The sequence below is a fragment of the Alligator sinensis genome, unplaced genomic scaffold, assembly GCF_000455745.1.
Source record: "Alligator sinensis unplaced genomic scaffold, ASM45574v1 scaffold1026_1, whole genome shotgun sequence".
In the NCBI taxonomy this organism is placed as follows: Eukaryota; Metazoa; Chordata; order Crocodylia; family Alligatoridae; genus Alligator; species Alligator sinensis.
The window spans coordinates 172018-184695 of NW_005842897.1; the positions used below are offsets into that span (position 1 = coordinate 172018).

At 45.1% G+C, this 12678-nt stretch overlaps 1 protein-coding gene across 1 annotated transcript in view; it reads left to right on the top strand.

The window, feature by feature from the left end:
* The first annotated feature begins 7 nt into the window (after nt 1-7).
* The window catches only part of ADRB1 (adrenoceptor beta 1), a 65401-nt gene continuing 52730 nt past the window's right edge, over nt 8-12678 (top strand). The window contains exons 1-2 of the mRNA XM_025192144.1: nt 8-1182; nt 9442-9534. Coding sequence (XP_025047929.1) covers nt 37-1182; nt 9442-9462 — 1167 coding nt within the window. The 5' untranslated portion in view covers nt 8-36 and the 3' untranslated portion in view covers nt 9463-9534. The remainder of the gene's footprint in view (nt 1183-9441; nt 9535-12678) is intronic.

The following is a 12678-nucleotide window of genomic DNA, read 5'->3' on the forward strand; positions in this document are numbered from 1 at the left end:
GGGCGCGAGCTGCTGTCGCAGCAGTGGACGGCGGGCATGGGCCTGCTGATGGTGCTGGTGGTGCTGCTCATCGTGGCGGGCAACGTGCTGGTGATCGCGGCCATCCGGCGCACGCAGCGGCTGCAGACGCTGACCAACCTGTTCATCACCTCTCTGGCCTGCGCCGACCTGGTGATGGGCTTGCTGGTGGTGCCCTTCGGGGCCACGCAGGTGGTGCAGGGCCGCTGGGTCTGGGGCTCCTTCCTGTGCGAGTGCTGGACCTCGCTGGACGTGCTGTGCGTGACGGCCAGCATCGAGACCCTGTGCGTCATCGCCATCGACCGCTACCTGGCCATCACCTGGCCCTTCCGCTACCAGAGCCTCATGACCAAGGGTCGGGCCAAGGGCATCATCTGCACCGTCTGGGGCATCTCCGCTCTGGTCTCCTTCCTGCCCATCATGATGCACTGGTGGCGGGATGAGGATCCCCAGGCTCTGGATTGCTACCAGGACCCCGGCTGCTGCGACTTCGTCACCAACAGGGCCTACGCCATCGCCTCCTCCATCATCTCCTTCTACATCCCTCTGCTCATCATGATCTTTGTCTACATCAGGGTGTACAGAGAGGCCAAGGAGCAGATCAAGAAGATCGACCGATGCGAGGGTAGGTTCCACAACAACCACCACCACCAGCCTCCTGCCCAGGGCCACTCTCACCACCAGCCCATGCTGGGCAACGGCAGGGCCAGCAAGAGGAAGAGCTCCCGGATCATGGCCATGAGGGAGCAGAAAGCCCTCAAGACCTTGGGTATCATCATGGGAATCTTCACTCTGTGCTGGCTTCCTTTCTTCCTGGTCAACGTGGTCAACGTCTTCAACAGGGACCTGGTGCCAGACCAGCTCTTTGTCTTCTTCAACTGGCTGGGATATGCCAACTCTGCTTTCAACCCCATCATCTACTGCCGCAGCCCTGACTTCCGCAAGGCTTTCAAGAGGCTGCTTTGCTGCCCCAGGAAAGCCGACAGGAGGCTGCACGCCAGCGGTGAGGAGCTCTCCCGGTTCCCAGGGAGTTTCATCAATACTTTGGGCACCCCCGAGCGCAGCCTAGGAGGGATGTGGTCCGACTGCAATGGGGGTACGCAGGGAGGCAGCGACTCCAGCCTGGAGGAGAGGAATAGCAAAACCTCCTATTCGGAATCCAAGGTATAAGGACGGTGGGGGGTGGCACTGGGGGACACCCTGGACACTGAGCACGAAGAAAGCCAGCCAGGGAATAAGTGAGAGGAAAACAATATCAGGAGTCTGGTTAAGCAAACAAACACCAAACAAAACCAATCTCTGTCTCACTGGGGAGAAAATCTGTGTTTACTTAAGACTAAAAGCAGGTGAACTTGTATGCAACATACCTCATCTGATGTTAGAGGAAGCCGCTGACCACTGAACAAAGGAAATTGAAAGCTGTCTCAAGCTCATTTTTTAAAATTTTCTAACAGGGAGTTAGGTGGCAACAGGCATTTTGAAAGGGAATAAGAAAATATCCTTTACTCAGTTAAGCTGCTCTAAGAGCTGCACTCGCAGTAGAGCCGGATCCTGAAGTATTGGGAGTTTAGCCACTGACTTCACTGTAGCCAGGATCACGCTGTATTTAACCTTGCTTTCAAGCTGAGGACTATAAGCTCTCCCTGCCCCTACTCTTGGTGGCTGCAGTTCTGGTTTCACATGCAGATAAAAAAGCGGTCTGATTTTAACAAGTGCTGCCTGCACACAGCCCTGTTGAAGTTAGTGGGAGCTGCAGGTGATCAGCACTTTTTGCAAATCAGGCTTAACAGTCCTTTATAAAAGCGTGTCTGTCATCTGGCAAGTTTTATTTTAAACTTCAGGTAGCTGCATTCCCCTGTTTTTTAAAGTAAAGATGAAGGGAAAAAAATTAACTAATGAAGAATATTGATATACTTGTATTTTGAACAGAGCTTTTCTGATTTTTATCTTCTGCATCAGCAACCGGTTGACTTGTTATGCTTATCTTCTCTTGCCAGACAATACCAATCAGGCTGAGAAACTTTCTACCTCAAACTGTGCATATTGTACAGGGGAATAAAAAGACATGTTTATATTAAACAGCTTATTTATGTATCGATATTATTATTTTCTAAAAAGAGGCAGTGAGCCTTCTGCAATTTGTTCATTGTAATTGAAGATGAACAGTAAAAAAATAAATAAATCCTGGCAACAAAAAAAATTTACTGCACATAAAAAAAATGGCGACAGAGCCATTTTTGCACAGTGTTAAGAATCGTAAAATTAATTGAAGATGTTCCTTGCACAAAAAAAAATTAAAAATAAAACGGGGGTTCAAATATCATCAAACCTGAAAAAAATTCTTTCTGCTCTTGTCTAATATGTTACATTTCTATTGAGAGAGTGACTTTTTATATTATTTTATCAAGGTACTGTAAATGCATCCGTATTATAAATTAAAATATCTTAAGGGTCTTTTATTATTATTTTAATATTTTATGTCCAAGTGCCCACGTGAATCTGCTGTTATTTTAGCACTTGCGTGTCATTTCCATTTTCCTCCTGTGTGTGTTTTATAAGGTATTTATACTCTGGTGCAATTTACTACTGTGTAAGTAATTGGTCTATGTGCAATAAATAACATTGCAGCACAAACAAGCATATATGTACAGTGTGTCTCTATAGGTTCTGAAACAGTACCCAGCTATAATGGAAAGAACAGAGTTTTGTTTTTCTCAAAATATGGATCCAATTACCAATACTCTCCCACCTAATGGCTTTTCCTGACAAAATATTGTTTAAAAAAAAGTGTTCTAGACCAAATAAGGTTGTGTTTTCTGTTGCGTTAAGGGCTGCCGACTTCCCTCAAAAATTAATGGCCAAAGACAAGGTGTTTCCAGCCTGATAATAAACACAGTCATTTTCTTTAGCCTGTTGGCTCTCCTGATCTTTTTGTTGAATTAGTAGACCAGGAGTCAGGGGATTTATTATTGAAAAAATAGAATAAAATGGTTTTGTATTGGATTTGAAAACCGAAAACTGTTGCTAATAGATTATGCAGTGGATCTCTCATGGTGAAATCAATGATACTCTTAAAATAACTTCACTGGATGCAGACAGAGCTTGAAGTCCATATTCAGCGAAGCCAGCTCTTTCCCACTGAAATCGTTGGGAATCTACGCTGATTTCAGTAAAAGGGAGATTATGCCCTGTATCGGGAGATGTAATAAGAAGTTTGTGATCCCTTGAAAAAATTTGCCAGGCTTTCATTCTACATTACTGAAAAAAGTGTCTTCAGAAAATAGCACTACATATTTGATCCCTTCATTTCTTGATATCAATTAAAGCTAAAGGCAGTTGTCATTGACTTTAACGGGTGCAAGATCAGGCCCTGTAAAGTGTTTTTCACACTGCGTATCAGTTCTGCACAAAACCCCAGTCACATATCTGTAGATTAAAGAACTAATTATATAGCGAGAAAAACAATATGGCACTCAGTAGCAATATTTTCCCTAGCTATAGATTCCTTTAGGGCTGGATCCTGTTACCCTCACACACGCTGTGCAGTGCCCTGCTGACACAGGTACCCCCGTGGACTCCAAACAAACCATGATGAAGTGCCGAGAGGGCATGGGTGGCAGACTCTTATCCTTAATGCAAATCCTGAATGTAGAACTCCGTGACAATATTGTCTCCCATTATTGTCATGAAGGTATGTTTTATTATGATAGATTCAGAGAATTTTTCATGACTGCAGCTTGTCATGGCATATAAAGCACCAAAAAGCCAGACGGCTGGGTATCGTAAAACACCTCCTTGATGTCATGCACAGAATAAAAGTGAAGCCATTTTTAGCTTTATTATACTCAAAAATATAGTTGAGTTAGAAATCATGTCCCAGTGAGAAGAGTTCTGAAAGTCAGTTCTGCAAGAAATAGGCCAAGCTCTCTCTTAAATAAAGTTTACTCCATTTTTAAAAGCTGAAGATTTTTTAATTCTGTTTTTAACATTACATTTTAGGGATAAAAACATAGAGACATTTTTTACACATAACCAAATTGAAAGGTCCTTTGAAGTCACTGGTTGTTTTGCCATTGGTTGCGCTGGGGTTAGGGTTTGAACTACAGTTAATTATTTCTGCTCCAATAGAAGTGAAATAGGCTTCCTAAATGCCAAGGTGAAGCCAGGGCAGTTGCCAAATGAAACATGTTCCATTAGTCTTCTAACGACATGCACTTTTAAAAGCCAGGATCTAATTCTGCCTTTAGTTACACCCTGCAATTCCAGCAAAGTCAGCTGAATTGCAAGAGTGTAACAACCAAGGGCAAAATTTGTCCAGTCCAGCTGTCTGATAGCCATGTTGATCTTATGTGCATCATGTAGAACAGTGTGTTTAGTGTGCATATGATGGATAAGAGTAGAGTGACTATTTGCTCCTCTTTCCTTGTAGACAGTCACAGGCAAACATTAAGCATGTGAATGGTCCCATTGAAATCAGTGGGTCTACTCACACACCCAATTTAAGCATGTGAAATGTTTTGATAAAGTGGAGTCTTCAGTGACACATTTAGGACCAAAACTTGTTCAGATTACTCTTATTAGTAACAGCATGGGACCATGTTCATCTGTTGTGTGATTAAAGGCAGTAGAGTTCCAAAAAAAACTACCTTGCTGATTGATTACAGGGGGATCAGCTGCAAGAATAAATTAATCAGTTATTGTTGCATTTTAGCCAACCAGAAATGGCCCAATGGAAAGACTATATATAGATATATTTACTGGGTTTTTAAAAATAGGATGGTCTTGATATTGATGGATGTTTACATATTTAAATCTTCAGTAATCAGTAAAGATATTCCATGCAGCAGTGTGAATGGCCAGTACCAGTTTAACTTAGTGCAGTATAAAAAAAAGCAGTGGCATGATAACCTTACAGATAAAAAAGACATATGGCATACATGTGTGGAAAGAAGGAGAGACTATTGGCTAGCAGTGCCTTATGGATTTCTTTCTTAGTACAGACTGTTCTTAGTATTGAAGAAGTATACTCTAAGAAGAGTTACAGGACAGCTGAAATACTCTGCAGGCATTGAGTCAAAACCTCCATGATGAATATATTTTTGAGGAAAACCAGACAGGGATTAACAATTGGAGCTGCAGTACAAATAGTAGACATGCAGCTATACACGCATGCACACACACTTTCACAGAAAGGTAAAGTAACGGAGAAGAACGCAGATCTGAAGGGAAAGGAAATACAAGCAGAACAGAAACTCTGCTATCGGGATACATGCCGTATCTGTTAGGGCCAATGTGTCCAGCTGCGGTGTTTAACCTTTAAGCACTTAACAGGAAAGGGCTTGGTTTTCAGCCACTATAACCTCTATTAACTTAAATGGAATTTCAACACTTGTTGGATCACTTCTCCATAGAGCCTAAATATAAGTCTCGCAGTATAAAATTAGATAAGGTAGTTTGAACATATGGATCTAAATGTACCTGCTTTATCCAGGTAGAAAACCTAAGGTAATCACGTCCTGTAATTTGTGTCCACCTGGAGAAAACTTAAGAGAGAGGTGTATTTGGTAAAGGTATTTGGGTGCCTAAAGATCTAGATATGTGCCTACTGATATTTTCAGAGTGCCCAGGCATCCATGGGAGTTAGGTACATTCTTGAAAATACCACTCTATATCTTCATTTTTAGACAAATAAATTCCTTTAAAATGCCCAAATTGTGATTCATGAATTGCATGTAGATCTGGTAACAAAAAACATTTGTTGGCATTGATTGCTATTAAATTTTACATAGGAAACTCAGCCTAAAATGCTGACAAACCGATCTTGATGCAGGTCGCAAAGAATTTGAGAAAACTGGTAGTTTGTTTTTTGATAGAGTGCACTATTTCTTCTGCAAACGGTTTCTTGGCTGGCATGTAAGTGTTTTCAAATATAAGGACAACTTCCTTATCTTGGGTCTTTTTTCAGGCCTTATCTGAAATTGAAATTTTATTAATAACTTTTTAAGTGTCTATTTTGCAAACCTTCCTTGTCATGCACACTTTCCTAATTTATTGTAATTTCCTATCTGGTCCGGTGTACTTACTTCCTCTCTGTAATACATCAAGTTGCGGGAATGGAAACTGTGCAACCATGAACTAACAGTACAGACATACTTCAAGCCAAATTCTGTCTTTAGTTGCACTCTTGCAATGCTACTGAAACCAGAATTTGGCCCTTATAATCTAATCTTTTTATGAGAGTTACTAAGCAATGGCTCCAGAAAAATCCATTGTCACCAGTAGTGACCTTTGCTAATGAGGCTGGAGCAATTAGTCCCATTAAAAGCTGTCAAGGAAAATGCTAACTGCTAAACAACACTTAATGTTGTATAACTAAAATAATGAATGTTTTGTTTGTTGGCCTGTGTTAGGCGATGTATTGGGAGATAATTATCCTTTGACTAGCAGCCAGCTTTGTACTAGTCAGAAAGGAGGAGACATGTTCTGTTTGAAGGATTATACCTAAAAATAGTTTCTGCAGTCACATCAGCAACTGGAATGAAGTAAATTCCCATGGACAGATACACACTCCACATTATTTCAGTTCCACTCCTAAAAAGTCACAGTTCAGGTTAAACCAGGGGTGGGCAAAATACAGCCCACGGGCCAGATACAGCCTGCCAGGCCATTCTATCCAGCCCATGGGACCCCTAAAAAATTTAGAAAATTAATATCTATTTGCCCCTGGCTCCTGTCAAAGATGATAGGAGACAGGGGCAATAGGACCCAGGGGAAGCCCTAGCAGGTTCCCGCAACAGCAAGGCCCACCTGGTCCCGCCCCCCCAGCCAGAAGCCCCTGCCTAGCAGAGGCTTCTGGTCTGGGACTGTGGGACTGTTCGCACCTCCCTGCACCAAAGCAGGAATTTTAGGTAAGAAGGCAGGCAGGGAGCCGTTAGGACCGTGGGGATCGCCCCAGTCCTTGGTGCCAGGCCAGCTCCTGCTGAGCCCCATGGTCTGGCCATGCAACTGGGAGCCACATGGTGCCAGAGTGGGTGACAGGCAGGTGGGAAATTCGGGAAAGCCACCGTGGGGGCAGGAGGGAGTGGAAGCAAGTGGGCCCACAGGGCCTGCGTGGTATCCTGGGGCCAGCACCTGCAGGGCCCAGAACAGGGCAGCAGGAGCGCAGGGCATGGGCTGGCAGGGGTCTGTGGAGCCGGGCTGGGCTGGGCTGGGCTGTGCCAGCAGGGAGAGGGGGGAGCTGGCCGGGTTCCATAGAGCCCCTGCTCGCTGGGGCCCTGTGCTCCTGCCGCCCTGCTCTGGGCCTCACCGGTGCTGACCCTGGGACACCAGCACAGGCCCCGCACTCCTGCCCGGCTGTCACTGGCTCCTGTGCACCTGCTTGCTCCATCCCCCCGCACCAGCCCCATGGTACAGGTGGGGCAAGTGCACGCAGGCCTGATCCCGTGCTCACCCATCTGGGCTGAGTGGTGGAGGCATGGAACAAACTAGTGCTCAGCTCAGGAGAAAAGTGGCCCCTCCACCTCCCTGTGGCCAGCGCTTCCTGGTGCAGCTACCCGGACCTGTCCTGTGTCTCCACCGCATCACCGCTGCCAGCAGAGAGCAGGCATAGGCAGCCTCGCGTGGGCTGCGAGCAGCTGTACCATGGAGCACCAGCAGCGGAAGAGGGGGGTGCCACTTTTCTCCCGCACTGAGCACCAGTTTGTCCCATGCTGCAGCTGCTCAGCTTGGGCCCCGCGCCGGGGGGAAGTGGCAGCAAGCAGGAGCATGGGGCTGCACCAGTGACCCGGGGCCAGAAGCGCAGTGTCCAGGCTTGGAGGAGCTCTGGTGCTCCTGTGCAGGGGGGCTGTGGGCAAACCCTCCCCCTCCACCCAAGCCACAGCCCTCCCCAGCCACCCCACAAACATGGCCCCCTCCAAAACCCACAATATACAAGAGTAGGATTTAGGGTTTCATTTTAAGCTATGATACTATCACCTCCATGTGCACTACACACACGCATGTAAATCAGGATAACAATATATTTTGAAATGAAATTAATGAACGTTGTAGTAGACGTTTGATTTTTAGAATATAATTTGGTATTTTTCTGGTTCCGAGATGGCAAACCCCCTTGCTGGAAGGAGTACTTCTGGGGGGCAAGGGCAGGGACTTCTGGTGGCAAAGGTCAGGTGTTAGGGGGTGGGACTTCTGGTCCCAAGATGGCAACCAGGTTAAACTGTGCATTTGATTGTGTCAAAAAATAGAAATGCGAGTTTCTGAAGTACTGTAATGTTAAGCACACTCTCCCATAGGATTACTGCTGGTATGCGTCACTAATTCACATTCAGAGTTTGCCAAATCCAAAACGACTAAGGAGGAAGTAAGTGTTCTTTGTCTTTAAGTAAATAATCACGTATAATGTAAGATCAGCAATAGTTGTCCTAATTACCTTACACAAGAAACCTTTATTTTAAAAATAAAAGTTGTAATTTCTATCCATCTGACTGAAAAATACAAATATTGACTCACCCAGTTCACAAACTTCTGGCTGCCAAATTATGTAAATGTGAGTGGGGGGGACAAAGTATCAACAAGGTATGAGGCAACAGAACTGGAGAACAATCATCTCCAACAACAGGAATAGAAAACGTGATAGCAGTGGACTGGATATTCGATTTTCCTTCCATGACAACAACCCTTCTGGAAAAAGTATAAATTTCTAATGAACAAATAGGACACACCATAGAAATTAAATGGGCTCCTATACAAAGGACTTACAGAAGCTAAAGACTATTACAGCAAATTATATCCTCACAACAGACATTGGTAAGGCTGGCCAAAATGCTTAACAGAAAAGTTATCATTCTTTACAGAACTTTCCCATAAGGAGCTAAACAGTTGAAACCAAGCCCAGCTTTTCAGAAATGAAGGGAATGCTAAAGAGTTCCTTAACTCTACTAATTAGGGAATAAAAAGATTCTGATCTGGTGTAAAGCAGCTTAACTCCATTGACTGCCATGGAGTTATTCCAGTGTGCACATCAGCCGAGGTTCCAGTCGTTGGCTTTTAGTTTGGAAACGCACCTCTCTTTAACAATTCATTTTGGTTCTTAAATGAACTAGAACAGCACCAGCAATCGCACTTCTTCAACCGTTAGGCTCTCATAATAACTGCTGTGAGCATACACATTATCTTCATTAAGCAAACTGTTTAAACAAAGCCTTTAGTTTCCACTGCCTCAGAATATTTACATTGTTCTTTCTAAAGTAAGAGAGACTCACCATTATGCAACTGAAGGAAGTCTTTCTGTTGAGTTTCCTGGGATTTGGAAAGCATCCTCAAACTCAACCCAGTTCTGAAACCATGCCTCACTTTTTGTACAGTCTTGCTAAAGTCGATGAGCCTGATTCACCACCAACCATTCAACCTTGTGTTGTCATTTAGCCCTCTTCAACGTGGATGTAAAAACACTACTGCCCGTGAGAAGCAAATTCTGCCGAAAACAGCTGAATATCCACATTTGTCGGGACTACTCACGTAAGTAACTGCTACTTGCATCTATAAATAGTAGAATTGGGCCTGCTGCGTAAAAAATTGTACGCCGGTTACATGAGTCATGTAAACTGTCACAGATTTCCCCGTTACACATTACTTAACTGAATTCAGCACACATATTAACTTCAAAAACCAACCTTCTGTCTCATTATCAGGCCAAAATGCTTCTACTTAGGATTATAACTCATTATTGTGTGTATTACCATAATACTTAAAAGTTCCAGGTTTATGGACAGGTTGAGGCAGCAGAGCCTGAGTTGGGATCTGAATGGACCCAATATTTGGGGAATCTATAGATCCACCAATTTGCTGTGAGTTCATTAATAATAATGTATATTGTATTTAATGTATATAAAATTAATTAGAGAATAACTATGTATATTGAACTGTCAGTCTACACAGCATATTACAAAACAAGTAAGAAGGAGACATGACTCCAGAGTTTGCAGTCTAATGGAAAAATCAGCAGCAAAATTCACTGAGCTATCTCTACTTATCCTTTTGCTGTCACAGCGGTATTTGTACATTTTATCTAGAAGGTTCATTCATTCATTCGATTTATATGCTACTCTAGGACAATTTTTTCCTTCTCATCTATTGTAGTGAATCCAAGCCTACAGGTCTTAGTGAGATCAGATAGGGGTCAGGTGCTCAGCCTGCATAGTAAATCCCACTAGGACATCAATCTGCTTCACTAGCATACCTTTGAAAATCCAGCCTTTCAGGTCCTAAAAAACAGATTTTCAAAGGGTTTAGACACAGGACTCCTTTGAAATCAAGGTGAATTAGATACCTAAATTCTTTTAAAATTCTGGACCTAAGTCTTATTAAAAAGCACTGGCGCACAGACTCCTCAGGGCCTAAAACTCTTGAAAATGGCTTCCAAGTAACTGAGGGCCAAAACTGCAAAGGTGTTTTGGTGTATTATACTAAAAGGACAATCCAGGCCCCAGTGAGTTTATGCTCTACAGATGATGGATTTTAAAAAAATGTTTCAGCTAAATGCTAAGAGTTATTGAGGCAGTCACTCTTGGACAGCAGCAAGTATTCTATTAATTTACCTTTAAGATACATTAAAGGTCCTGTGTAGTGCACGGCTAGTCAACGGGAGTCACAATTGGCTCAGTTCATGTTAAAGAAATTATTTCTACTCAGTCTTTTGAGTCTAGTGATGTTCATTCTGTGTTGGTTTCTTGGGGCCAGGGTGTCACAAAATTCTAGGGAAAACAGTGAAAATGGCTTACAACAATAGACTTTCAATGTTGTCCACATCAAAATAGTTTTTGCAAACAAGGAATTCAGACAAAGACAAGACTTCCTGGCCTGGAGCTGTGTATAACACTTTAGCTGAGTGTGTCCAAATACATATAAGGGACCCAGTTTTCCTGAGAGTCCCTGAGAGCCCTTATTATATCTCTGATGTTTGCCTGGGGCTGTACTAACCACAATCCTATTGAAAAGGGGAGCAGTGTTAGGGCCACTCCCCAGAGCCAGTTTTGTCTGCAAAATACACACGTGACTCAGATGTACTCCCTGCAGCTCCCTTTTGAGGGTGTATAATGCACTCTCCCTCTGACACACATGCCAGCTTCATTCGATCAGCTGGTATGAACTGGAGCCATGTTACCCATCCACAGCTCCTCTGCAGTGCCTGACATTCCAGTTGCACTAACACTTGCCGTCCGGTTCCTTCAACTGTGCTCCTAATGGCAGGTCTGTACTAAACCAGTCAATGCATAACATGCAAAACTTCGGTTTAACCGTATTAATTGTTATTTGGACTAGATCCTCCAAGGTGTAACAATTAGTGTATATACTGTAATACACAATCATTATACTGTTTCTAATCCTCAGTAATGTGTTTTAAAGCACTGCATGAGCTGTCATTTAACAAAATCTAGTCATAAACTAAGGGCCCTGCATAGAAAAATTAATGCACGGGCCAGCGGGGCCTGGGTCCAGGGACCCCTGCCAACCAGAGGCCCCACTTGCGGCTCACTTCTCATCGGCAGGGAAGCAAAAGCCACAGCTTTAAACCTGAAGCCATTTTTGTCTACTGGCTGGTGGGCAGCAAGGAGCTGGGCCCCCAGGGCCCCTCAGCCAATCAGTGGCAGAGGGGCAAAAATGATGCCAAATTTAAAGCTGTGGTTTTCGCTTCCCTGCCAAGGAGTGAGCTGCAAGCTCGGCCCCTCCACCAATCAGTGGTGGGGGGCATGCGTGGAAACCTGCAAAATTAAAAGTGCTGTCATGCATGGGGCCAGGAGCACAGCTAGGCAGCAAGCACCCTGCAGGCAAGTCTAATGGGGAGGAAGGGCAAATGGAGGCCCCCACAGTGAGGGAGGGAGTGGGGCTGGGGTTGGAGCTGCGGGTGGGGCTGGGGCAGGGGCAGGAGGTGCCCACCAGGGCAGTAAATGTGACCCTGCAGCCAGGAGCAGGATAGAGCTGCAGGCAGCTCCTCCAAAGGGTGCGGGGGGGGGGCGGCGCCTCACCGCTGTGCGCACCCCCAGGGGAAACATGGAGGGCATGTGCCCCCTGAATTTGTGCATGGGGTAAGGGCGGGCTACCCTCTGTGGGCTTGGGGCCAGGGGCTTTGCTGGCCTCCTCCTGGCAGGGGAGCTGGGCCTGGGCTAGGCTCAGGGTGGGCTCAGCTGTGTGGGGCAGGCAGCGGCGCTGGAAGGGGTGGCTCTGGGGGGAGAGCTATGGGGAATTTGGGGTTGTCCATAGCTCTGCAACCCCCGCCTTCCTCCAGCACCACCCTTTGTCGGGGCAGTCCACGTGGGGCTCTCAAAGGAGAGGCAGCTGAGTAGCATCTGCCTCTGCCCATGCCCCTGCCACACTCTCTGCCGCACTATGGGGGGCCTGCATCCACCCCCCCCATACCTCTTTCCTCCCCAACACCCCTTCCCCCCCCACAGACTTACTGGCAGGACGCTGCTCTCTAAGCTGCCTGGCTGCATTCCTAGCTGGGTGCATCCAGCATTTATCAGTGACATTAATCAGCTACACCAGCCAAGAAAAGCCAAAAGCCAATAATGTTAACTTTTCTTTATCAGTGCCGATCTAATATGCAACTGATATATCGGTGCATCTCTAGAGGGGGCCCCCAATTTTGTGTTTGTCCAGGGC